The sequence below is a fragment of the Grampus griseus genome (genome assembly GCF_964374135.1).
Source record: "Grampus griseus genome assembly, chromosome: 3".
Taxonomy (NCBI): Eukaryota; Metazoa; Chordata; class Mammalia; order Artiodactyla; family Delphinidae; genus Grampus; species Grampus griseus.
This window is the reverse complement of record NC_139019.1, coordinates 162,009,874-162,036,762: the sequence shown is the minus strand read 5'-3', so window position 1 is coordinate 162,036,762 and position 26,889 is coordinate 162,009,874. Positions and strand designations below refer to the sequence as shown.

Below are 26,889 nucleotides of genomic sequence, written 5' to 3'. Positions count from 1 at the left end.
GAGGTGGCGGTGGTACGTGTGTTTATTGGCGCGGGCCCAAGCCGCGTGGGCACGGGTGGCTGTCAAAGCGCCGCGATGCAGTCGGTGCCCGTGTACCCCGGCAGGCGCAGAGCGAACTTTCGGCGCACGTCGTCGGGCACGAACCTGCCGGCCACGAAGTGGTGGCGCCCGGAGAAGCGGCCGGCGCATTGCTTGGGCGCCGCCAGCGATACGAGCACGTCGGGTCGTAGCCCGTCCTCGGCGTCGCCGCCGGTCTCTGGGTCCCAGCCTGAGGGAGGAAGGATGGGAGGCGGGGATCAGGAGCTGGGAGGGGTGCAGGCTGTCAGACAAGAGACCTGCCGCCCCATCACCCACTTCCCCTTCCCCATCAGACACAGCCTCTGCTCTGACCCATGAGTTTGGTCAGACCTGCCTCCCATAAAACTGAGCCTCTGGGGGCTTCCCTGGTGGCACAGTGGTTGAGAGTCCGCCTGCCGATGCAGGGGACACAGGTTCGTGCCCCGGTCTGGGAAGATCCCACATGCCGCGGAGCGGCTGGGCCCGTGAGCCATGGCCGCTGAGCCTGCGCGTCCGGAACCTGTGCTCCGCAACGGGAGAGGCCACAACAGTGAGAGGCCCGCGTACCACAAAAAAAAAAAAAAAAAAAAAAAAAACTGAGCCTCTGTCCTCAGGCCAGTTTCTCCCCACTCCCCGGAGATGTTTCCCTCCTCCTCTGACCAGAGCTTCTGCCTTCAGACGACCTCATTTATACCTGCTGCCCTTTCCCAATCAGACCTATGCGTCTGCCATCTCTATACCTCCCTGCCTATCAATCCTGAGCTCCCCTACTTAAACTAAAGTCTCTTTCCACCCAAACCTCCCAGCCTCCTCCCAGATCCCCACTCTCTACTCAGGGGACAGACTTGCCACCATCCTCAGGCAAGCCTACCCCATCAGACCTGTCTCTTTGCCCCAGGTTCTTGCCTCTGACAAGATGTGCCCCCCGCCCCTCCCAACTTGAGCAGCCAGCCTCCTCCCTCTGACTAGAGACTCTTCCCTCTGACCTGACATCCCTGCCTTCACCTTCAGACTAGATCTTGCCTTTTGACTTGGCAGGACCCTGACCCCCTCCCTCATTGGGTTGTAGCCTCTGCCATCCCTCAAATCAGCCTCCACCCTCAGACTAGGGGCCACTAATAAGCCCTTCTGACCTAACAGGGAGACCCTCTCTGTCCAAGGCTATCTGTTCAGACAAGAGCTTGCAGCCTGTCCCCCCAGACCACCTCCTCCCTTAGACACCACCCCCAGCTCTGTGGCATCCTGCTGGTATGACCCTGGGGTCTTGTAAGCCGGGTGATGTCCCCCTGAGTCTGGCCACCCCCATGGAGGGTCTGGCTGGCCAGCAGCTGTTTGTTCCGTTCTGCCCATTGCCTAATGGCTCCAACAGGCCTGGGGCGGTGGCCAGGATGAGCGGGGCCTTTGCCGAGTGAGCTCACGTCTGCCCCGGGTGACTGGGCCAGGGTGGGCAGCGGGCACACTGTGCTGGGTGTAGGGGGGAGGGGACCCAGGGTCACACGGGCACCAGCCTGGGTACTCCCCATCCGAGGGATGGACATGACCCTCAGCCTCACCCAGAGTGCAGGATCCATCCACGCTGGGGAAACTGAGGCTCAAAGTGGGCAGACAGGCTGGGACCACCAGAAGCCAGGGTACAGGGGCCTCCACCCAAGCCCTCCAGGTCCTCATGCCCCCCACTCCACCTGACATGCCTGAGGGAATGTCCAGGCTCACGAGGGGGATGGACAGTAGCTTGAGCGTGGCCAGCGCACGCATGCAGGGGCCCCCGACCTTGCCCGGCTCCACACCGGGGCCCAGCACGGCGTCCACCACCAGTCTGTAGGCGTTGTTGATGAGCTGGACCTGGGAGGGCAGGCAGGGTCAGGGGGCAATCTTGGGGCACTGTCCCCCACCAACCCCCTCAGTTGCCACCCGAGCTGACCTCCGTGGGCAGATAGGACAGGAAGGGGATGTCCATCTTCTCACACTGGGTAGTCAGGTCCCGGTGCAGCGGGTCCAGTGAGCGTGTGGGGTAGAAGATGGTTGGTTCGTACTCCTGTGGGGGGCGGGAAGGGGTCAGCACTGGGGCCCTCCCAGGCTCCCCACTGGGCCTCTGTCCCCAGATCTGGGTACCAGGCAGCAGACACTGCCTGGCACAAGCACTGGGCATATTCTGTAACCTGACATGCCTCATCCTCCCCCTGGGACACTAGTAAGAGGAGGAAGCAATTTTTTTTCAAGGATGGGTTGGGAGCGTGACCCTGAGAGGCCAAGGAAATTCTTGCTACTCACAAACACCCGCAGGTGCCGGGCACAGACCAGCCCCACTGCCCCATTCTGCTCCGGGCCGCACACGACTAGCACCGTCCTCTGCTTCCGGGAGTGGGCAGGCAAAGGGAACACCTGGCAGGGGCACAGCAAAGGCAAAGGCATGGCGTTCGGAACTTCTTACTCCAGTGGGGAAACTGAGGCCTGGAGTAGAGGATGGGATAGGGCTCGGCCCTGGAGGCAAGAGGACAGGACGGGAGGAGAGGGGCTGGGGCCTCTGGGGGCCTCAGTTTCCTTGTTGGAGACCCAGAGTCCTTGCCTCAGGCTCTGCCAAGCCCAAGCAGAAAAACGTGCCTCCTGCCACCACCCGAGCCCAGAGTGCGGTTTGTTTATTCTCGGCCTGAGTTGCAGACATTCTTCCACCTTTTTCCACCGCAGTGGCTGCCCCTCCCACTGCTCATGTTTCCAGGCCTCCGTCCCTCCCGGAGGCCCCAAAGCTGGAGGGAGTAGGGGAGGGGGGTATTTTTCCAACGCGCCATACCCTGTCTCTCTCCGTCTGTCCCTCTCTGTTGGCCTCTGTCTTCACCTCCCTGTCTTTCTCTCTGTATCTCTCAGACTCTCTACGTGTCTCTCCTCATCTGTTTCTCTCATTTCTGTCTTTGCCTCTGTGTCTCTCTTTCTCTCCATCTCTGTATCTCTCAGACTCTCCTCTCTGTCTCTGTGTATCTCCCTCTCTTTAACGCAGAAGAGTCTCAGCCCTACCCTGACTCTCTGCTTGGCCTCAGCTCACTCTCCTTCCCCAGCCTCTATCGAATGGGAGTAACAATGGCTCCGACATGCTTGTGGGGTCTCTACCAGGCCCAGGGTGGCTCCAGGGGGCCCAACTCTACTCTAACCTCCAACCACACAGAGGGAAAGTTAGTTCCTTTTTGAGTCTCCTCCCCAGGGCCTCAGCAAGGTCCTGACCCAACCTGGTCCTACCTATGACCCCACCACGCCATGCCCAGAGCCCCAGACCCACAACCAAGTCGGGGAGAGTGATAACATGCAGCTGGCTAGGACCAAGGGGCCTCTGGACAAACACAGAGCTTTCAGCGCAAAAACTGGACGGTTGGTCATCAACGGCCAGGCATGAGTTTACTACACTGGGTTTGCTTTTGTGGCTTTGATTTTCATTGTTCTCTTTTCCTCTGAGCATCTCACTCAGGATCTGTTTCACTTGGAACTAGCAACATTTAAGTTAAAAGACAATTGAGGCCCCATAAAGAAAGATATTATTAAGTTTTTTAAAAAGTATACAGTGGTGGGCTTCCCTGGTGGCGCAGTGGTCGAGAGTCCGCCTGCCGATGCAGGGGACACGGGTTCGTGCCCCGGTCCGGGAAGATCCCACGTGCCGTGGAGCGGCTGGGCCCGTGAGCCATGGCCGCTGAGCCTGTGCTCCGCAACGGGAGAGGTCTCAACAGTGAGAGGCCCGCGTACCGCAAAAAAAAAAAAAAAGTACACAGTGGTAATAAGAAGAGGAGGAAGAAGGGGAGGAAGAGGAAAAGGGTTACCTGCTGGAGCCCTGACTCAATCAGGCACTTTCTTAAGGCATTTGTGTTTATTAATTGGTGTCAGTTTATTACCCTTTTTCAGAGGAGGAAACTGAGGCCCAGCGTGGTTTGGCAACATGACACGAAACACTGGACAGTAGTATCGTCATTGCTATTATTCTTGCATCTCTTGCAGGCACCTTGAGGCCTGGGGGTTTGCTCCAGAGCCAAACATAGCTTTACTTCCAACCCCCCAGGGCCCTGTGCAGACCCCTCCCCACCTCTGGGCCTCAGTTCCCCCACCTGTGGCTGGGAGTTGTTTGCGGGTGCTCAGACTTCAGGAACTGACGTCCCCTCTGCTCAAGACCCAGGAGGTGGCAGAGGCAGGCAGTCAAGGGCCCCAGACCCATCTCTGTGGTTGCCTCCACATCTGTGGGGACCCCCGTCTCTGTCCTGACGCTCATTAACACACTGGCCTGGGCCAGTGATGATCTTCTTTGGACCTCAGTTTCCCCATCTGAGTGATGGGCTGGGGTGGCCCCAAGCAAAGAGGGGCTTCTTGAGGGCAGAAATGACCTTCCTGGCCATGGGGGTCATGCAGCTAGGCCTCCACTCTGGTGGGCTGGCCATCTGGTTGGGGTCAAGGTTGAGGATCAGGGGTCAGGTACCTTGGTCACAGCCACGGCACTAGCATGGCCGCACCACTCCACCAGCTGCTGCCGCCCGAAGCGATAATCTTCCAGCAACTCCCGCTCCAGGGCAGCTGCCTCGGCTGTGCTGGGGGTCAGAGTGGGGAGAAATGCTCAGAGACACAGAGAGACGGAAAGACTTAGAGACAGAGACTCAGCTGGAGCCAGAAATGTGCCACCAATGCTCTGAGCCAGGCCCGGATGCCACCCCCACCCCGTGCCCAGAGCCGAAGACCCTCAGTTTCCTCATCCATCGTGCACACCGTTGAACTGAAGCCTGGAAGGCTGCGGGAGTTTTGAGCACAAGCCTGAGGCGCGGGAGCCCTCTGGTGGTAGAAGAAGTGCATGGCCGTGCATGTTGTTCTATTGCCCCAAAGCATGGGATATAGAGCCTCACCCAGATGCCCCCAGCCCCCAAGGCAAGAGGAACCCAGAGGGGGGAATAGAGCATGAAGGACTTAGTTGTTGGGGGTGACGCGTGGATTTCAGGCAGTGAAAACCACTGAAAGGATTCTAGGACACTGGAGGTCAACTGGACTGGGGGTGCCTGTGGGGAGGAGGGTTTTAAAGGCAGCAGAGTTTTGTTTGGTTTTGCTTTGTTTTTTTGGCCACGTTGGGTGTTCGTTGCTGCGCGCGGGCTTTCTCTAGTTGCGGCGAGCAGGGGCTACTCTTCATTGCGACGTGCAGCCTTCTCATTGTGGTGGCTTCTCTTGTTGCCTAGCACGGGCTCTAGGCGCGGGGGCTTCAGTAGTTGTGGCGCATGGGCTTAGTTGCTCCGCGGCATGTGGGATCTTCCCGGACCAGGGCAAGAACCCGTGTCCCCTGCATTGGCAGGCGGATTCTTAACCACTGTGCCACCAGGGAAGTCCAAGGCAGCAGAGTTTGATGGCTCACATGGGGAGGTGGCTGTGGCGCCTGCAGCTATGAGACTCATTGGTGATCCCTCTTTCAGGGACAGTGATAAAATTCAATAATTGTGGCCAGAGAAATGGAGCCAAAGTGCTTGAGGTGAAGCTCAGCCCCCAGCTCAGTGAGTGACTGAGGTCCGTCTCATCTCTCTGAGCCTTGCAAAAGAGAAGGCAGGACAGGCTAATTTTCAACGTCCAGTGCAAAATGCAAATGTGGGGCCCCTTGATCAATAATTATTAAGAGTTTTAAGATGGTGATGGCAGAGCATTAAACCAAGTGTTGGGCCCTTCTAAGAGCAGGGCCCAGGCTGGCCTTGGTCTGGGCTTGGTGGCTACAGAGAGGAAGAGCTGGCTGGCATTGAGGACTGGAAGACGTTCTTCACTCCAGAATCAGGGGCTGGAGCAGCTGGGCAGGGTCTATAGCCTGATGCCAGCTTCCCATAGCCAGGACCCCTTCCAGCTGGGGAACTGCACTTGCCCCCAGCTCAGCACACCCTAGAGTATAGTGATAATAATAATAATTGTTATTAGGATATTATCATTATTATTATTATCGTAAAAGGACCAGGCCCAGAAGAGTTGGAAGAACATATAACAACTCAGATAAATAAAATGGTTTGCCCAGAGTCATGTAGGAAGCAAGTTGGAAAACTGAGCCTTCTACCCTTGGTGTCTGTCTCCAGAGCCACGGATGGGGTGTGAGCAAAGCAGAGGGAGACCTACAGATGGGCAGAGGTTTGTTGGGATGAATCCTGAGGTTCCTTTTTTTGATTCTGTGAGCAGGAGACCACAACCTTCTAGCCAATTGTGCAGTGTGACCAGGCCAGGCAGCAGGAGGGGTGGAGGTGGGAAGCAAACATTGCTATGCGATGGGGAGTCAGGGAGGGCTTCCTGGAGGAGCTGGCCTGGAGTGCTGTGGGAGGTAATCTAGGTGGCAAGAACAGTGAGGGCCGAGGCCCTGTGGTGGAAATGAACTTGGCAGGTTCAAGGGACAGAAGAGAGGCAGAGAGAGCGAGGCTGAGAAACTTGGTCAGAAAGATACTTCAGGGTCCCACACAGATGGGGAAGATGGAGGCTTAGGGCAAGGTGACATGCCTTGTCACCCCAGCGAGCAGAGCCAGATTCAACTCCCAGGTTGTCTGCGGCTGAAGCTGCAGGAGGTTGAAGGACCGCATGGGGAAACAGACCTCATGGTGGGGCCAGATGAAGAGCACCCACAGGACAGGCCGGCCCAGCTCCTGAGAAAGAATGTCGAAGGTGCTTTAAGAATGTGGCAGGGCTTCCCTGGTGGTGCAGTGGTTAAGAATCCGCCTGCCAGTGCAGGGGACACAGGTTCAAGCCCTGGTCTGGGAAGATCCCACATGCCGCAGAGCAACTAAGCCCATGTGCCACACTACTGAGCCTGAGCTCTAGAGCCCGCGAGCCGCAACTACTGAAATCCGCGTGCCTAGAGCCCGTGCTCCACAACGAGAAGCCACCGCAATGAGAAGCCCAGACACCTCCACGAAGAGTAGCCCTGCTCGCCGCAAGTAGAGAAAGCCCGCGAGCAGCAACAAAGACCCAGCACAGGCAGGCAGGCAGGCAGGCAGGAGGAATATGGCTCATTCCTCTATCTTCACCTTGTGACAGCTCTGTTGCCCCCGCAGGAGGGCTGGGGGAGGATCATGCATTCCTCCTCTTCTTTCTCTGTTCCAAAGCTTTGGCCTCTGGCCTCCACTTGGAACCTTATCTTCCTGCCTAACTGGTCACTGGAGAGATAACCGGGACTCCACAGGCAGAGGGCAGTCCAGGCTTAGGAGCCTGAGGGTAGGGGCAGCAGCTGCTCTGGGCAGGGAAGGGGATAGGGCAGAACTGTTATGGGACTGGGGGATGGTGCTCAGTTTATGAGGGTGCCTCTTGCTTCTCCCAACCTCAGCCCCCAGATGAGAGGAGATGTGAGGTCCCGGGATTTGCCCACCAGCCCCAGAAGGGGCAAAATGCTCCAGGAGGGGGCTTTAATTTAGAGATGAAGCTCTGAGGCTAGGGTGCCTGTGCCACACACTCCCTGCTTTCTCAGCTCCATCTGCTTCTCTCCACCCTCGTGACTCTGCCCACCAGCCCTTCATCATTGCTCACCTGGCTGCCTACTGCAGTCACATCCCCCCAAACTCAACACAAGCCGAGGGGGCTTTGAAAACTTGAACACCAGATTTCACCACCCCCTGTCCTAAACCTTCTTATGGGTCCCCAGTGTTCAGAGAATATTCAAATTCCTCACCTTACATGCCCCCCATTATGTCTCTCATCTCAGCCTCCTCTCCCCGTGTTCCACTCCCACCCAACACACAGCACCCCATCACTCCTTAGTTGGCATCTGAGGCCCCCCCATCCCCCACACCAGGTGAAGTCACAGCTCCAGCTTCTAAAACACTTTCTTCCCCCTGCCTAGCATGTGCTGGGTCTCTCGCTGAGTCTGGACATCAGCCAGTCGCTGCACAGGATCTGCCTTGAGAAGAGGGGCTGAGTGGACAGTGGGCAGGTGGCCGCACAAAGGACTGTGGGGTCTGGTTTACAGTGAGGTCTACAGCCCTGCTTGGGGTCCCATGTCACAAGCGCTTAGAGGACACAAGAGGATGACTTAGGACAAGGTGGAAGGCACAACCAGAGCTGCCAGCTCCAGACCCCAAATTCATCAGCCCACTGGCAAGTGGCCCCATGTATTTAAAACTCACTTTAGCCCTAGCTCAGCCAGTGGCTTCCCTCCCCAGCCTTCAGTTTTCTTCTCTGAACAAGGGGTTAGTAGCAGGTACACTATCAAGGAGGGTGTGAGCATTTGAGGAGCTAAAAGAGCTCAGCTCTTCCCGGATGGGAGACAAGGGGCATGGGCTCCAGGGTCCCTGGGAAAGATGGAAAGGGGAGGCGGGCCCTGCTTAGGCTGTGGGTAATGGGGGAGCGACCAGTGGTGCTGATGAGTAATTCATGACGGGCGGGCCTGCTGCAGATGCCGTTTCCCTGGTAACGCAGCTTTGGAGGTGTCGGCAGCTGCAGGCTGTCTCTCCAGTGAAATGCGGATGGGCCTGGGATTCTCCCTGCCCCCCCATCCCGGCCATGCCTTTGCCTCTGATCTACAGCCCCTGGTCCCCCAGGCCCTCTTCCAGCCATGCCCCAGCCTCCCGTCCCTCTCCCCCCGGCTGACCTGAGGAAACACCGCTCCTCGGGTGCGTCCGCTAGGTCCGGGCCAGCCGCGCTGCTCATGGCGGAGGTGATCTGGGCGCGCAGGCAGCCACCACCACCACAGCCTTTTAAGTGCATCCCTGGGCAGAGGGGGCGTCCTCTCTCCTCCCGCCCACCGTGTGTCCGCCAATCAGGAGACGCCGCGAAGGCGCTGTGCACAGCCGTTGGTCGGTAGGTGCAAGTGGACTTAACCCCACTGCTGCCTCAGAGGATGGCGGGAATCCCAGGGTTGCGAATATTGGCAAGAAAACAAAGTCTGGAGGGGCAGCGATGGGCCGGTTACCCCTGCTATGGGATCCTGGCTTAGGAGCGCGGGGACCCGCCTGTGCTGCGCCCCTCTCCACCCCGGTGCTCTCCTATGCAGGTCACCCACCCACCCCGTACCCAGGTGGAGAAGCCCCCCAGTCTGAAGGTGTTGGCTGCTGACAAGCAGGGTTTCAAAAAAGGTAGGAAAAAGTCCAGGCATATTTGGTAGCCGATGCTAAAGGGTGATCCAGGGGCCATCCCATTGGCATCTTCTGCTTAGTCCCTGCACCTCCTGTGACACCCCGTAGACCCCAACCCCCAATCACTCAGTCCCTAGGACACAGGCAGGCCAGTCTCCAGAGCGTTTATTCTCTCCTGGTAGGGAGGGAGTAGGGGTCCAGTGGTCTGAAGGGCACAGGTGCCTACGTGTACCACCTGAAGCCATAGGTGGAGCGGAGAATCTCCTCGTTCGTGCGCAGCCCGTAGAGCTCGCCCATCATGGGGGTCACCCAGCGCGTTGTGTGGAACACAGACTCGCCTACCTGAGGGGACAGAAGGGTATGGGTGGCGGTGCAGCTAACCCCTTAGGCCCATGCAGCCTGCTGGGACCCCACCAGGCCTGGCAGCCACTGTGCCTACACCCAAAACTGCCTTCCCCTTCTGGCACTTGACACCCACTACCCCTCGGCCCCAGGCTTTCTGTGGGAGGCTGCGTTTCTGCAGTGGCCTAGACCCCCGCCCTCCCTGCTGAGGACCCACCTTCCAATCCGGCACGTCCTTCATGATGATCGCCTCCTCCTCCAAGTTCTCCCGAAGCATCTGGAGAACCCTGCAGGGACAGGGTGGGAGGTGGGGGACAGGCCTGACCACCCTGAGGGGCCCCTGCCGAACAAACCTGCCAAATGTGTCCCTGCCCCACCTCCCCATCACCTCCTGCAGCTTTCAACCCTGCGCATGCTGACCCCTCTTCTTTCCTTTCTTCCACTGGCAGACTCTTACTGTCCTCCTGCCCGGCCCCAATGCCCCCTCCTCCAGAAGCCCTTCCATTCTCTCTTGGGTCTCTGCTGCAAATCAAGTTTGGGGCCCTCTCCAAGGACGAGGGCATCCCCTGGAGCCACGTACAAGGTCATGGCTATCGGTCCCCATGTGTGTTCTGGCCTTATCCCACGCTGCAGGCTGCAGCACTCAGGCCTGTAACCTCCCGACCCTGGCCCCAGCAGCACACCTCCGGTCCTTCTCTGCCTGCAACAGAGGCATCAGTGCAATGCGGGCCTCGAAGTCCTCGATCTGCAGGCGCCTGTGAAACCCCAAAACCAACACTCAGGTCAGACCATGGTGGGATGGGGGGCAGATGATGAGGCCCTTGGACATGCATTACCCTGGAAAGGGGTTTGGGGGAGAGGCAAGCAAGGGGGAAGGGCTTGGGCAGTGGGCTCTGCCCACTGACAGCCTGAGACGGGGGATGGGGGGGCATGCAGTTGACACAGGCGGCGTCAGTCCACAAGACTGCTGGCTTCACACTTTCTTTTCAGTTCAAAACTTTTTTTTAAATCCTAAAAATAGCCCGGGCCTGATGACTGCAGTGAACTGTGGGGAACGTTCATCATGGGGTTCTGGACTTTACAAAATCACATCACTTTCACTGCAAGATAGCCGTGGGGGAGCAAGCATCATGGGCAGCTCCTTTCTTCTCCCTGCTTTTTGGCATCTCCAAGCCACCAGCCCCATCTGTGCTGGGAGGTGTGGGGAGAGCGATGCCCAATGATGTGGCCCGGGGAGTGGCCTCCGGCCCTGTCCCCTCATCACCAGAAATCTCACAGCAGCACAAGGAAGGGTCTGGGTGAACTTCAGCCCCCACCTCAACCCTCCCACCCCCTCCCCATCCCCCAGGACCCAGGGTAGCAGCCCCGCTCCAGGCTGCTGCCCTCACCACAGTCACACACCGTGGTTACTACTGGGTCCCTCTGGGAGACTGGGCCTGGTCTTGCCTGTCCAGTGTGGCGGCCCTAGCGTCCAGCACCCGCCAGGTGCTCCTGAGTTCACTCAACAATGCTGAGCTCCCTCCACTTGCTAGGCCTTCTCCAGCACCGCCTGTGCTGGGGGTGAGCAAGCTCAAGGTGGGTGCTAAGGACACAGGACACAGAGTGGGAGAGGGTGGAGGGGCCTAGCTTGTTGGGAGCCACTGAGAAGAAGCCACGTGGCGGGGCGTCCGGCAAGCTCAGAGGCGGCAAGAGTCCCAACCAAGGCCGTTGCAGACCTGGGTCCCTCAGGCCCTGTACGGCTGGCCCGGCCACTATCTTGCATGATCTGCTTTTTAAGCCTTTATATCACCATTGCCCGGTCACCACCCACAAAAAGACAAAAACCCCCTAAGAGAGTGCATCACGGGCCTGTCCTTCCACTACCACGTCTGCTATGCTAACGTGGACCCTCGGGTACCCAGTGGTGGAGGTCAAGGGCACCCAGTAAACATCTGGCGGCGAGCTTCTTGCTTACTAGTCAGTCATTCCTTGAGGGTAAAGCCCAGAAATCGACTTGCTGTGTCAGGGCCGGCACCTACTGAGGCCTGAGGAGTTGACAAGGGGCCCCGAGGTACACTAAGTCCACAGGCACACGTCCCCACCCTCCCATCCTCACCAGCGCAGGGCCTACCTGCGTTCGCGGTTCCACTTCATCATGCTCCAGTACCCAAACAGCAAGGTCCCGATGCCCACGGCGAACATGCTGTAGCCTGTGGGGAGAGGGGGCGCTGCTCAGCACCTGCACGTGGGACAGGCCACCTTGTCCTTTCTTCTCCTGAAGCATAACCCACTCACTGTGCAAACAGTCCAGTAACATGAATGAGGGAGAAGGCAAAAGCCCTCACGAACCCCCTGCCAGAGATGGCCGGTACCATCTCTAATGCCTATTTTTTCAGACTACTTTTTTTTGTCTCTGTGGAAAGTCCACTGGCCCCCTCCCTTGGACACCCCCTCCCCCACAGCTGCAGCCTACTCTTTATCCCATTCACCCACTCTGCGGGCAGGGGCACCAGGCTGCTACACTTCTGCCCCCATGCCAGGGTTCCTGGAAGGTACAGGACGGGCAGAGACTATGAGAGGGCCTGAGGGCCTAAACGTTTATGGCTGGGTGGCCCTGGCCCCGCCACTGACTAGAAGGTCGTTTGGTTCCCTTCAGCCAGCTGGTCCCCGTGGGGAAGGACGGTGTCCATGCTGGGTCCCAGCTCCACGGAGGTCCCGGCTGCCTGGGCCACCTCCCTGTGTGCTACCCACAGGGGGCTGGATGGGGCTGCTGGAGGCAGGCAGTGCCCTGCAGGGGCTGCCCAGCCACCCCCTGGGCTCCCAGGTGCTGCTTCCTCCCGTCCCAGTAGGGTGGATCCCCTTCCCGGGACCCCAGGAGACAGAGGCTGAAATGAATATTTACTGAGAACCCGTGGGCACCTGTGCTGTAATTCTGACTGACAGGCCGTGGGCCTGCTGGGGTCTTCAGGGAGGTCTGGACGCTTGGGGCCTGGCTGGGGCTGGCTCGTCCTGCACCACCTCATCTTTCAAGCCTCAGTCTCTCCTCTGGACAGAACTCGTGGTTGCTGGGATGAATTGACAAGCTCAGCCAGACCGAGCTCCATTTAACACCCAGTAAAGCACCGGCAAATGGTGGGTAAAGCCACTTCCTGGGACTCGTGGGGGGACAAAGTGGGGGCTCTTTCTTCTTCAGCTCGTCTCCAGCACAAGGCTCCTCTGGCACCTCTGTTGGACCCAGAGATAAATGAAAAACTGGCTCAATTTTTTAATCCCTTTAGTTCAACCTGTTAAAAACATGAGCTCACGGTAAGGCACTTCCATGTTATGGGGGACAAGGTAGCGAGGGCACCCTGGTTCCTGTGCTCAGAAGTAGGACCTCTCCTGAGAGGGCCGAGTGCCCAGGACCGGTCCGTAGTGCACTCGTGGCTCTCCCACAATGGCTGACCACCTGTGTTGGGCACTCAACGTTCTTTCCATTGGGTGGGAGTGTTTCATCAGAGCTGCCCGTTATTTGCAACAGCTGCAGAGAGGCCCGGGGCTGCTTCTTCCGACCCAGCCCCAGGGAAAAGACTGAGAGACTGTCTTTGTGAGGACCTCTTGCCCTCAACATTGGGCACCCATGTGTGGGCCCATCTGTAAGATAAATTCCAAGACTAAGGTAAGGTGGCCTTTAAGATGATGCAGCTCTAACTCATCTATTCCTCATTGACAGTGGTGAGGCCGAGGCCCCAGGCCTTCAGGGGGTGTCTGTGCCTCCAGAGCTGCCAGTCTGGTGGGAGAGGCCAACGAGGGGCATGCCCAGAAGGGGGTGCGGGCCACGTGTAAAGAAGACCTGAATGAATAGAAACGCATCCTGTGTTCATGGATCAGAACTTAAAATTGTTCAGATGGCAGCACTCTCCAAACTGAGCTACAGATTCAACAGTCCCCATCAGAATCCCAACCTTCCCGCCCCCCCCCCCCCGCCCCGCATCCCACAGAAATTGACAAGCAGATCGTGAAATTCATATGGAAATGCAAGGGACCAGAATAGCTGAAACAATTCTGAAAAAGAAGAACAAGGTTGGAGGACTCTTCAAACTTATCACGCAGCTGTGTGTACAAGACAGTGTGCCCTGGCATAAGGATAGACATGTACATTGATGGAACAGAGCTGAGAGTCCAGAAATAAACCCTCACATTTATGGTCAATTGATTTTGGACGAGGGTGCCAAGATAATTCAATGGGGACAGAACAGTCTTTTCAGCAAATTGGACCACTGGATAGCTACATGCAAAAGAAGTGTGCTCCTTCCTCCCTCCATACACAAAAATTAACTCAAAATGGATCAAAGACCTCAATGTACTAAGAGCTAAAACATAAAACTCTTAGAAAACAGAGAAGTCATTCTCTGTGACCCTGGATAAGGCAATGGTTTCTTAGATATGACACCAGAAGCACAAGTGACAAAAGAAAAAACAGAACTGAACTTCGTTGAAATTTAAAACTTTTGTGCTGCAAATGACACCATCAATGAGCTGAAAAGACAACCCACAGACTGGAAGAAAGTATTTGCAGATCATATACCTGATAAGGGAATGGTATCCAAAATATATAAAGAACTCTTAAAACTCAATAATAAAATGACTAACCACCCAATTAAAAATGCATAAAGGATTTGAACAGAAATTTCTTCAAGGAAGCTATACAAATGGCCAATAAACACATGAAAAGATGTTCAACATCGTTAGTCCCTAGGGAAATGCAAATCAAAGCCACACTAGATACCACCTCACACCTACTAGGATGGCTAAAAGTTTTTTAAATGGAAAGTAATTAGTGTTGTCCAGATGCAGAGAAATTCGAACTCCCGTACATTGCAGGTGGGAACGTAAAATGGTACAGCCAACTTGGGAATAGTCTGGCAGTTCCTCACAATGTTAAATAGGGAGTTACCATGTGACCCAGCAATTCCACTCCACCTCAGAGAAAGGAAACATATGTTCACACAGAAACCTGTACAGGAATGTTCACAGCAGCACTGTTCGTAACAGCCAAAAGGTGGAGACAACTCAAATGTCCAACAAGTGGTAAATGGACACACAAAATGTGGTCCATCCATACAAGAGTATTATTCAGCCATAAAAAAGAATGAAGCACTGAAACACTACAACATAAGCATTAAAAACGTGCTGAGAAGTCACACAAAAAGGACACAGAGTGAATGATGCCTTTTATATGAGAGGCAAATCCACAGAGACAGAAAGCACTAGCTTGTCAGGGGCTGGGAGAGAATGTGGAGTGACTGCTAACGGGTAGAGCATTTCTTTTTGGGGTGATGAAAATTTTGTAAATTTAGATCATGGCGATGGTTGCATACCTGTGAATAGACTCAAAATTGGTGATCTGTACACATGAAATGGGTGAACTGTATGGTATGGCATGTGAATCTCAATAAAAATGTTAAAGATACCAGAAAAAAAGAAAGGGCCACTCACTGGGTGCAGGTGGGAGTGGAGAGAGGAGAGCTGGGGGTGAGAGATAAAGGGAAAAGGTGGGGGTAGCAGTCACTTCGGTAGCAGCATGGATTAAAGGCGGCCTGAGCCAGCTTGGCATGTTCTGGGATGTTGGCACTGAGTGGGCCACGCAGAGAAAAGGGGAGTCGGTGCCAGGCTTGGGGCCACAGTGCCTTGACAAGAGCAAGACTGATTGGGAGAGGGCAGCTGTGGATAAGGCTGGAGGACAGAGGACAAGGGCAGGGTGTAAGACAGACTGTAGGGCCTTTGCATTTACTGTTCCCTCTGCCTGGGGAAATCCTTTTCAGAGAGGTCCTTTCGCCCATTCTGGCTAAAGCAAGCCCCAGTTATCCTAGGCCTCGGCACTGACCATAATGGGAAATTATGGAGTGATGTGTCTGTCTCCTCAGCTAAACAGTGAACTCCTCAGGACACAGCCCAGCACCACGGATGCACTTAACAATTACTAAATGCAGGTACATAAATGAAGACCACATCCCAGAAAGGAATGTGGTCTTATATTCCTCACCCCTCTGCAACCAGGAAATACTGGGGTGGGTCTGTATGTGCTGCAATGAAAGTTGGTGTCAAGGGCTGTGATGGGAGACCCAACCCCAACTGGTGGTATCTGAGGCACACGGGAGGCACTGCTGTATTATTAACTGATAGAGGACCGGGATATGGGCCACATTTGTCACTTAAAAATGAAAGAGATGCTGACTGTGGGAAGCCCAGGGAGACCCAAGGGCTAGGGTCCTTCTGCAGCCTGGTCACAGAACTATCCATGTATAAAAGACCTCATGTCACACACCCGAGAAGTGCACTGACCTGGGTGTCAAGAAAAGACTCAAAGATTGCTTTATATTTGTTGAATCTAGGAATGAGTCTAGAGTCGAGTGCCCATGTGGTGCCAAATCTAGTCTGTAACCTGTTTTTGTATGTCCCTCGGGCTAAGAACACTTTTAGGTTTGCAAAGTTGAAAAAAAAAGCAGCAATAGTGGATAAAGACCATCTGGCAGAGAAAGCACGAACTATTTAGCCGGCTCTTTACGGATAAAGTTTGCCAACCTTTGTTCTGGATTAGAAAAAAGCCAAGAAGGGGCAGGAGAAGACCTGAGTTTTCACCTGACAGTAACTTTTCTACTGTCTGAATTATAACTTTTTTTTTTGAAACCATGCCCATGAATTTTTTTGCTTTTTAATTGAGGCATAATTTGCACAACATGAGCATGGTTAAATGTAAAGTTCAATGACTTGCAACAAAGTATTCATTCTTAACTCGTTTTACATTTTTTGTATTTCTCTGTTATCCTTGGGTGCAGAGTATGGGCGCCTTTTACTTTCTCGCTTACATTTTTTGTGTTAAACCCAATAAAAAATTTTAAAACGTTACTTAGAACCCTGGACAATTTTAAGAACACATAATTCTGGGATAGCCTGAAGTTGGGGGCCACCAGAGAGGAACCACTGCACAGAACATCTTCTCTTTTTTTTTTTCAGACCATCTTTTAAATTCCCTCGGTATTCCGGGTTTCGGCCCCAGCTTTGCTCTGGGTGGCCCCGTGGGGAGGTCGCATCCTCTCTCGGGCCTCAGTTTCCCCACCTGTGAAACTGGAACGTGGCGGAAGGATCGCGGCGCGGGCTAAATTAACCTCAGTTTCATCAATTGTAAAATGGGAATAATTAACGGGACCGACCTCTTGGGCTGTTCCGAGGAGGCAAAGGGCTTAGTAAATGCTCGACAAACTGCAGCAGTTGTCGTTATTGTTAGTACTGAAGCTGTTGGGGATCCTGGAACTCCGCTTCCCGTCATACGGAGAGGGAAACTGAGGCCCGCTAGACTCCCCGGCGTCCCGACCCCGCCGAGGCACCCAGAAGGCCCAGACCCTGACACCCCGGCGCAGGGCGACACTGACCCGACAGTCCCCGACGCGGAAGGTTCCGCTTGTAGTCGATAGGGCCGTAGCCCCCCAGCGGGGGCATGTCCTGCTTCACCTTCGACGCCGCCATACTTACAGGACCCTGCACTTCCGGTCGCGGGAGGAAGTTACGCAACGGCGGCCAACGCCATAATGAGTGTGGCGGAAGCTGCCGCGCCGGTCTCGCACACGGCTGCGAAACCTAGGGCGCTGGTGCACCTACCTACCCCGGTGCACCTACCTACCCCAGTGCGTGAGAGAGCTCGGATAGCTGGGCCCGGGATCGACTGCACGCCCCAGCTGCGGCCGTAGAGTCCTTATTTTCTCTTCTCCCACACGGGGCGTGGCTTAGTCGGTGTCAAAGCCTGCAGCCCGGCCGGTCGCCAGGGTCCTTGCACCAAAGGACCACCTATTCACCTTATCTCTGGGGCGATGTGCAGGCCAGTTAGAAACCCTCAGATCTCTTCCCCATTTTCTCCCCCTCGGGGGGCCCTGTGGGCAGCCCAGGGCTTCACAGGGTCAGGGCTGAGTACAGAAGTTGGGGGACGGCTGCTACTCAGATTCGGACTCATGAGGAGCCGCCCCAATCCCAGGCACGGATTCCACTCCCCGTGGTGGTCGGGACTCCTTGCTAGTGTCCTCTCATCGGGAACTGGACCATTCAGCGTGATCATGAGTCACAAAGCCCTAGCTAGGGCCTTGGGGGGCACCACGGGGCGGGGTCTGGGGCCCCACCCCGAGGCGGGGTGACGCCCGCGTTCACTTCACAAGGCAGAAATTGTTACCTAGGCAATAAAGGGCACCGCGGCGGTGGGGGCCCGGGAGTGGGCACATGGGGGTGGGGGTGTGCAGGTGCCAAGTGCCATGGGTTAGGCCCGAGATAGGAGTCCGGCCGCCCACCGACAGCAGCCGCCTCCTGCTCCCCACGCGCTTCAGGCGCCACTATGTCGGGCGACAAGCTTCTGAGCGAACTCGGCTATAAACTGGGCCGCACGATAGGCGAGGGCAGTTACTCCAAGGTGAAGGTGGCCACGTCCAAGAAATACAAGGGCCCGGTGGCCATCAAGGTGGTGGACCGGCGGCGCGCGCCGCCAGACTTCGTCAACAAGTTCCTGCCACGCGAGTTGTCCATCCTTCGGGGCGTGCGGCACCCGCACATCGTGCACGTCTTCGAGTTCATCGAGGTGTGCAACGGGAAGCTGTACATCGTGATGGAGGCGGCCGCCACCGACCTACTGCAGGCCGTGCAGCGAAACGGGCGCATCCCCGGGGAGCAGGCACGCGACCTCTTCGGGCAGATTGCCGGTGCTGTGCGCTACCTGCACGACCACCACCTGGTGCACCGCGACCTCAAGTGCGAAAACGTGCTGCTGAGCCCTGATGAACGCCGCGTCAAGCTCACTGACTTCGGCTTCGGCCGTCAGGCGCATGGCTACCCCGACCTGAGCACCACCTACTGCGGCTCGGCCGCCTACGCGTCGCCCGAGGTACTCCTCGGCATCCCCTACGACCCCAAGAAGTACGACATATGGAGCCTGGGTGTTGTGCTCTACGTCATGGTCACCGGGTGTATGCCCTTCGACGACTCCGACATCGCCGGCCTGCCCCGGCGTCAGAAGCGCGGCGTTCTCTACCCCGATGGCCTCGAGCTGTCTGAGCACTGCAAGGCCCTAATAGCCGAGTTGCTGCAGTTCAGCCCGACGGCCAGGCCCTCCGCGAGCCAAGTAGCGCGCAACTGCTGGCTGCGTTCGGAGGACTCCGGCTAGAAGCCGGGGCTCCCACCATTCCTGCCGCCCCGAGCACTGCGCAAGCGCAGCGCACGCGCAAGAAGCGCGCTTCCGGAGTTCCGCGAAGCCGCCGCGCGACGCTGCGCACCCGCCCTTTCCTCTTTGCCACTTCGACGCCGTGGGCGGCAGTCGACCCCGTTTGGAATGCAGCTCCTCCGCCACGATCCCAAGAGAAGAAGCTTCCTCGGTTCCCCGAGGGAAGGCCCCCGGGAAGGGGCAGGACGAGAGGAGAGGGAAACGTTGCCCCCGTGCGGAATGAGCAACCGCTACGCGGCCGGCAGTGGCTGCTTGGAGAAGCTGCTGGCGAGCGGACGCGCGCGGAGGGCGTCTGTCCACAGCCAGCCGCGCATGCCGGTGAGGGACGGCGCGCTCCAGGCGCTGCCCCCCTTGGAACTTGGAATAAACTCGCTCTTTCTCGCACCTGGCTCTAGCGACGCCCCCTTTTACGGAGCTGGGGGGAGGGGATCGCTCCCTGGGAGAAGGCAGGCGCGGGCGCCCCATTTTAGAGAAAGGTTTGTAGAGGTTCTTGCTACAGGTCTGAAAAGGGAGTTGGAAGGATTCGAACCCAGACCTTTCGGGCTCCCCATCTTGGGCAGACTCGAAGGGGCTTTGGAGTCGTCCCCGGCGTCGTAATACTCCTGGGAATGGAGGTGCTGGACTAGGGAGCAAGAACCCCAGCACCTTTCTGGTGTTTAAGGATGGTACAGCAAGGGGCGGGGGTCGCCTGTCCCTACAGAAACAGCATTTGCAAAAGAGAAAATTGATGCCCACACCGGTATCACTTGCCCAAGAACAGCCAGGATTTGCACCTAGATATGTCTGAAGTGGGGTGGGGAGGTGGTGGAAGCTCTCCTTAGTGAGGGTCCCTTCTTTGGTGAGGGTTAAGAGCTTCGGGGAAGAGTCGAGGGTGGGGCATTTGTCTGAGGGTTCATTCTTTACTCTGTTCATTCATGCATTTTTTTTGAGCGCCTGCTGTGTGCCAGGCTCTGGGACTCAGCCAAATGGCTTGGATTCATCCCTGCTGTCAGTGAAGGGAGCAAGTGAAAAGTAAAATAAAAGAATGGCGTGAAAATAAAATAATTGTAAGTTGTTGCTAAATGCCAGGTGGGGGTGAGCAAGGAGGGACTGAAGGGAACGCCATTTGAGCTGAGCCGGGAAGGAATCAAACACTGGAAACAGCAAAAGGAGTGTTCCAAGTGTTCCCAAGACAAGATGGAGCTGGTGTGTTTGAGTAATGCTAGGGACTCCTGTAGCTGGAATGGAGGGGGAAAGGAGGTGGAGAGGTAAAAAGTGTGTGTCTGGTATCTGGAGAGGGACCCCACAGGGCCTGGGGGAGCTTGGGGGTTATTTTGCCTGTGATGAGGTTACTGGGTTTGGTGACAGTGGCTGTTGTCATTTGGGGTGTATGGGAAACACCTCCCTAGGCCCTTCCTACCTGCCTCCACCAGAGCCCCACAGTACCTGAGGAGGGTGGTCATTTATGGGTCTGACCATACCCCACCCCTTGCTCCCTCACCCTCCATGGCTCTCAGGTGTCCTGGGGATTGTGTGCCACCTCTCCCCTCACTCCCTTCAAATAGGCTGTGGCCCCAACCCCCTCATTTTGCAGAGGAAGAAACAGGCTAAGAAAGGGGAAATGACTTGCTCACTCAATAAAAGCCACATCCTTCTCCCCTTGCCCCTAAGGTCCAGCCACACTACTCTCCTTTGTCCTCAACCTGCCTTGCTTGGTCTCACCTCTGAGGCTTTGCACAAGCTGCTCCCACTCCCTGCACCACTTTTCCCCTCCCTTCACGCGAGACTTGGCCTAAAAAGGTCACCTCCCGTGATACCCCATTCTTTCCCTCCTCACCCTTGTCTCAAGGTGTGATCCCAATGCCTGGGGCATGGCACATGCCTTTTTCTGTCCACTGATTGATCTGTGTAAGCAATGGGCCTGGGGTCCTCCTGCCTCACGGCCACACCCACAACTCAGTTCAGAGGGGACAAGGTCTCAGGGACCAGGGCTGGTGTCCCATTTGTTAGCTGGATAAGATGCATGAGACTTGCCCTCTGTCCACGGAGGAGCTTGTGCCTAATCCAGCAAAGACTCACTTGAAGGCTGGCCGTGGAACCCCGGAAGCGGGCTTCTCTCAGCCAGTGTCGGGGTGTGGGGCACCAGTCATTATGTGTCACGGGTGGAGGACAGGGTTGCGTTTAATTTCAGTCATGTCTTGTACCAGTTCTATGCCTTGCCCAGGCTAGTCATGGCCACGGGGGAGGCTGGAGGCAGAGATGCCCCAATAACAAGAAACAGCAAAATATATAAGTAGGGCTTCCCTGGTGGTGCAGTGGTTGAGAGTCTGCCTGCCGATGCAGGGGACGCAGGTTCGTGCCCCGGTCTGGGAGGATCCCACGTGCCGCGGACCGGCTGGGCTCGTGGGCCGTGGCCACTGGGCCTGCGCATCCGGAGCCTGTGCTCCGCGGCGGGAGAGGCCACAGCAGTGAGAGGCCCGCGTACCGCAAAAAAAGAAAAGAAGAGAAAAAATATATAAGTAAATAAAAGCACCTAGGAAAACAGGGTGACATTTACTGCACATCGGAATTCACCAAAGTGCTTACAAGTCTCATTTTTGTGAATACAATTTTGAAAGTGTGTCAAGCTCTGAAAACAAATTTTCACCAGAAATTGTTCATTTCGGAGCCAGCCGGGTGGCTCCCACCCTCTGTGCTTAGAATCTAAGCACATCATGTCCTGCAGCAGACACCCAATGCCGTGCCAATCCAGAAAAGCCCACCACTCTGGGGTGGAGGCTGGTGATGGCTAGGAGCCAGGCCGATGGGCAAAACCCACTACATTCTCACTGCACTCCCCCAGCGCTGTGGGGAAACGGGCCACAAAGCCCCAGGTTCTGGTGGAAATGGAGGCCCAGAAGCAAGGGTGCGGAACCCAGTTAGGGGAAGACTAAATACCCATGACAAGTGAGGCCTGAAAGAAGCCCAAGAAGCAGGTGTCCTCTCCTTTCCTTTGCCTCCCCGTCAACCAAGCACCCTGCTGTCCCTTCCCAAGTTTCCAAGCTGCCCCAAAGCCGCGACAAAAACGTGGGATACCAGGGCTGAGGGGACGAAAAAAAAAATACAGCCAACACATCATCCATTTCTTTTTTTTTTTTTTTGATCCATTTCTTTATTGTCCTTCAGATTCTAAAACTTCCTCATGACACAATGTATAGCCATTGATTCCAGCGTCTTTGTTTACTGGAACTTCTGTTCCGGTTTGGTGGGAGATTATTTTTTTAAACATTTATTATCAAAGACTTAGAGTCACAATAAATACAAGTGACAATCTCCTCCCCCCAACCAAAACAAACCACCTCCCAAATACCCTACACTAGGGTGACTATTATACTTTTCTTTGTTAAGGATTATAAAACTTTAGCTGTCCTTTAAGAAAAAAAAAAAGCTCAGTCCAAGTTCTTTAGGCAAACGCCATGTGCAGCATAACTAGGCATCAAAGAAAAACCCTATGGCAGAGCAGCAAGGACTGTCTTTCCCATTATTTACACCCCTGTGATGATAATGTATTATTTATATAGAAAACTCCTCCCCGTGTCTCTCCGCCCACAGGAGAGTGATTTGTGGGACACAGGAGCCACAGGATGCAGCAGGGGTGTACTGTCGCCTCTTTCATTCCCTCTGCACTGGAGTGAGCTTTTGCTTCCTGAAGATCTTATAGTACAGGCAGGACCAGAGCCGCGCCCTGCCCCACCCCCGGCCCCCACTCCCCGCCTCCCGAGGAGAGGCCACTGTTGACCTTGTCAAAGGTGTGGGTCCCAACAGTACACATGGGACATCGAGGACTGGAGTCCCCATGACATGGTCAGGATGGCCAGAGCCGTGGGCAGCTCCAAGTGGACGCACAGTTATCTGTGAGAGCATCCGCGTGCACACTCGGGCCCACACAGGCAGCCACTTCAGATGGGGAAGTGAGCTTGGTGAACCCCACACCCGAGTCCACAGAACAGCTGACGTTTTGAATAGTTTCCAGTTGCCATCGGGGGTTCCTGTCACAGATTCCTGGGCAGTTACAATTGTCATTTGGGACTGGAGGCTCCCACATTCTCTGGTTCTCCTGGGAACCAGATCCTCTCAGCCTACAAACTCCCAGAACTGTAGCCAATTTTGAGGCGTGGGCTTTGGGGCTGGGAGAATACCCTTAATGTTAATATCCTTCCCGTATTCAGAGAGGTATTTAATGCCTTTTCTTGCGACATTATAAATTTCATCACAGAACCATGCACTTGAGGCTTATAGAAGTTACACTGCAAAGGGGAAATTAAAGGGAAAAAGGGGGGAGATAGAAGTTTTGAGACAGTAGAAATGAATAAAGATTAAGGCATCTCACGTTCTTGACCCCCTTTTAAAAAGCTACATTTATGTCACAGTATGTCCTACTATGGGAATGTTCCTGCAAATGCTGGGCTGCAGGAGGCAGAGACAGGGTCAGGGCCCGGCCATCCCATCCTCCGCCTGTGGTGGTCAGTTTGTACTGAACTCACGAGGCCTATTCAACAGCCTGGAGAAGTCTGGCCAGGTGAGGTGAGGAGAGGTGGTTCCTGAGCATAGTGGAGAGTGAGGTTCTGATGGGGACGGGGCTCGGGGCCAATGCAAGTGGCTCAGTTTGAGCCCTGGAGTCACAGACCCAGTCAGCCCCCGCGGGGGTGCAACAACGATGGTGCACCCCCAGTGCAGAGGTGACCTTGGCCCAGACGCCTGAGTTGCTGCATAGGACTGAGGTCAGTTTGCAGGGGAGGCCAGCGGGCACTCCTTCTTGGAGGATTTGGAAAATTTGGCCCATGTCATTGAACAGAGAGAGCTAACAGCTCAGAGTAGTATAAGACAGGTATTTATTTGCCAGGCACACAGAAAAATGAGAGGAATAGAAATGCTTGCATACTCTTGATTTTTTGGTGTAAAAACACACCCTTCCCCGCTCCCCCACCCCTCCTGAAGGTCAATTTCCCCTTTCCCCCAAATCCCTGGATCTTGGAATGAAAGCCACCCTTCTCCTGCCCTCCCCTCCTTCAGCCCATCTACATTATGTACTCAAAAATCAATGAAAAATTTAGGATTTTACACAACAAAAAAATTAGAATGCTTTGGAAAACTAGTTCTACGGCATGTCAAAAATGTCCTCTAAACACTGATAGTCACACAACATGGGGGGGGGGGCGCGGCGGCGGTTAAATGAGCCTTTATTAGAATGTTGCAGCAGTGTATTCGAAGAAGGTGGCCCTACAAAATAAGGATTTTAAATTAAGTCCCTAACTGCATGGATAGTAAAACCAGGGCTGGGGCTGAAGTGAGGAGCAGCATACCCCATCTACACACGCGTGTGCACATACACATGACACCCTCACACCTGCACAGAGCTGGCCCATGTGCAGCACACACACAACAGCTTCTGCCTTTCCTCATGGACCGATTTTTAAGGAGTGGGAGAAACCAAAACACAACACAACTAAAAGCAGACCTGATCCTTTGTAAGACATTTCTGTAGACTCTAGGGGGGGGCTTAAAAAAAAAAAAAAAGTCTGAAGGCAAACCCTGGCAGCATGGCCCTGCTTTAAGGGAAGGTTCTAAACTAGACCCAAACATGAACCCTGAAGTCTGGGGTGGGGGTGCAGGGGCGCCTCCCCACCCAGACACACCTGACAGAAGCACAGGCCAGGGCTTAGGATGTTGTCCATCAAAGTAAGTAGGAAAAGAAAAGGATTTAATAAAATAAACCACCACAACAAAAAAACACAACAGCCAGCCCCTCCAACTTCCCGCTCAGGCTCTGGATGTTGCTGCCGATTCTCTCCTCCCTACTCTGTTGACGGTTCTTGGCTTCCAGGATCCCGGGCTCTCTGGCTGGGTCCGGGTTGCAGTTTGTTCTTCTGCTTAAGTGTGGAAGGTCGGGGGTCTCTGGGACGAGCAGCAGCAGAGGCCTTCTGCTGGAGCAAGGGCTGGGTGGTCAGAGGCCCACCCTCCAGGGCATGGGGGCCGTGCTTGGCAGGGAAGGTCTGCACGGTTTACATTAAACTCCATCATCGTGAGGTGATTTAAAAAAAATCTGTCAACCTAGAGATTGCCATGAAGGAAGGCAGTCAAAGATTAGGAGGCTAAGACAGAGGGAAAAGCAAAAACAAAACAGAATGCTCCGCTCAACTTCAGAAGCCCCGGGCGCCATTGCCCGAGCGTGTCACAGTGTCTAGGGTGAGCCGTCCATGTGCCCTTCAGGGGGCCGAAGGAGAGGGCGAGGAGCAGAACCAGCCCCCAAGGTCCGCTTTTCTGCTGGTGTTGGGCAAACTAAAGGCAAAGAAAGGAAGAAAGCCCATGGGAAAGGTCCCCAGTAATAATCCTGGTCCACCTGTGAAGTGGTCCCCCCACGTCGATGAGACTTTGCAGCCAAGATCGGAACTCTCACTTCCGCAGCGCGGCCGGCGCTTACTCGCCCTCTCGGGCAGCAGGGTGTCTTCCCGAGCGGAGGGTGGTGGGGCCAGGTGGGAGGGAGGAGGGAGCCTGTTCTCCACTGGGCCCGGCTCGCACTATTTCCACGTGGCCGACTGGGGGATGGAGCGTGGCGGGATCATGTCCAGGAGGTACTCCCGCTGGCGGTCCACAGCTGAGGAGGTCTTGTGCACCGTCAAGCTCGGGCTGACAAATGCAAGGGCCCCGCCTGCAACAGAACAGAGCAACAGGCCACAACAGCCCCAGTCAGGGGGAGGCTCCTGGGAGGACCCCAGCCTCAGCTGGGCCCACTGAGCAAAGGTGGTTCAAATACCAGCCTTGAAGCTGAAGAGAATTTAATAACTCAATCGCTTTTACAATGTTCCCAGCCTCTGCCATGGTAACCTTACACGTGGGGCAATAATCAGAGATCCTGTCATCTATCGGAACTATGAAAACTGAGTTGTTTACTACAGTACTATACAGAACACTGAAAAACTGCAAATGACTGACCTGTGCAACTGAGCAATCCAGTATGATGCAATACTATGCAGTCATTACAACTGATCCTGTCCTCAAAGTTTTTAATGATATGGTAACATTCTCTCATTAAAACATTAAGAGGGACACAGAATGCTAAAGACAGCACGATCCCTCTGTAAGGTACTTCCTATTTTTTATTATATATGTGCTGGCATTTACACACATGTGACATGTGAGTGAAGAGGTGGAGGGGGGGTGGGGAGGAGAAAGTCCTGAAGTGCAACATTTGTTCTCCTGGGGTTGACAATGGCCACTGCCATTATCTTCTCTTTTTGTATTCTCCAAATTTCCACAATGAACAAGTATCACTTCTTTTTTTTGGGGGGGGGGGGAGGGCAGTGTGCTGCACGGCTTGCAGGATCTTAGTTCCCCGACCAGGGACTGAACCCAGGCCCCAGCAGTGAAAGCGCCGAGTCCTAACCACTGGACAGCCAGGGAATTCCCCAAGTATCACACACCCACACCCACCCTGCCCCCCACCGCCCCACCAGCCTCCAACCGGCACAGTTAGGTTTTGGGCTGGCCTGCGGGAAAGGACTGCCCTGGAGTCTCAGCTGCAGCAGGGACCAGAGTCGTTGTGTTACCCAGAAGTATTTTTGGTGGGTTAATATATTTTGTGGAATAAATGTTCCAAAGTCAAATGCACCACAGAACCCTCCCTGTGCATCCAAGGCCAGCACTCCAGAAACCTGCTGCTAGGTCCTGCCCAGAAAGCCACCATCCAGAAACCCAGGGCAACCAGGAGTCCAAGCAGAACTCTTCTGAGAAACGCTGCTCTTAAGCCATGACACTTTCAGGTCTAATCCCACAAATCGTTGAACACAGCAACTATTTATTCCTTCAGATTCTCTTTCGAATGTTACCCTTAATACGAAGTTTTTACATGGTACTATCACTGTGCATACACGCGTACTCTCATATTTGACTTTCCCCACTTATCTCATGTACTTTCAAATTTCCCAGAAAAGGAACTTCTGACCAGTCTATGAGTTCTTAGCTGTAATCTTAAACATGCTGAACAAAAGTATCTCTGGTTTGTTTACAAATGCTCTCTGCTCTCCAGGAGGGCCAGATTCTTCTGCAGTTGGATGAACTCCCCTGAGCTGACTCTCCTCTAGAAGGCTCTGACATTTGGGCATGTTTATAACTCATGGTCAGCTGCGTGCACAGCCGGCTTCTGTGTTTTGTTTCCACCAACAACCCAGACTTCCCAGTTCTGACTAGTGAGATGGATCTCATGATGGCGCCTCTTCTTCC

The 26,889-nt window shown here is 55.0% G+C and overlaps 4 protein-coding genes across 10 annotated transcripts in view; 1 reads left to right on the top strand and 3 right to left on the bottom strand.

Moving 5' to 3' along the window:
- Positions 1-62: 62 nt before the first annotated feature.
- Positions 63-8,667, bottom strand: YJEFN3 (YjeF N-terminal domain containing 3; the record flags this gene model as incomplete). The annotated part of the gene is made up of 6 exons (XM_082652111.1): positions 63-268; positions 1,740-1,899; positions 1,979-2,092; positions 2,329-2,439; positions 4,505-4,613; positions 8,609-8,667. The coding sequence occupies 6 exons, from the start codon at positions 8,665-8,667 to the stop codon at positions 63-65; spliced, it is 759 nt and encodes a 252-aa protein (XP_082508237.1).
- Positions 8,668-9,241: 574 nt separating this feature from the next.
- On the bottom strand, positions 9,242-16,944 carry NDUFA13 (NADH:ubiquinone oxidoreductase subunit A13). The gene is made up of 5 exons (XM_082651081.1): positions 16,826-16,944; positions 11,545-11,623; positions 10,118-10,189; positions 9,652-9,721; positions 9,242-9,434 (listed from the first exon to the last, which is right to left on the bottom strand). The coding sequence occupies exons 1-5, from the start codon at positions 16,917-16,919 to the stop codon at positions 9,315-9,317; spliced, it is 435 nt and encodes a 144-aa protein (XP_082507207.1). The 5' UTR covers positions 16,920-16,944; the 3' UTR covers positions 9,242-9,314.
- Positions 16,945-17,772: 828 nt separating this feature from the next.
- On the top strand, positions 17,773-18,594 carry TSSK6 (testis specific serine kinase 6; the record flags this gene model as incomplete). The annotated part of the gene is made up of 1 exon (XM_082652449.1): positions 17,773-18,594. One exon carries the CDS (start codon positions 17,773-17,775, stop codon positions 18,592-18,594), a length of 822 nt encoding a protein of 273 aa, XP_082508575.1.
- A 3,201-nt stretch (positions 18,595-21,795) lies between these two features.
- Positions 21,796-26,889, bottom strand: part of GATAD2A (GATA zinc finger domain containing 2A) — an 88,086-nt gene continuing 82,992 nt past the window's right edge. For all 7 annotated transcript variants that reach the window (XM_082651857.1, XM_082651858.1, XM_082651859.1 and 4 more), the window contains one exon: positions 21,796-25,318. In XM_082651857.1, coding sequence (XP_082507983.1) covers positions 25,188-25,318 — 131 coding nt within the window. In that variant the 3' untranslated portion in view covers positions 21,796-25,187. The remainder of the gene's footprint in view (positions 25,319-26,889) is intronic.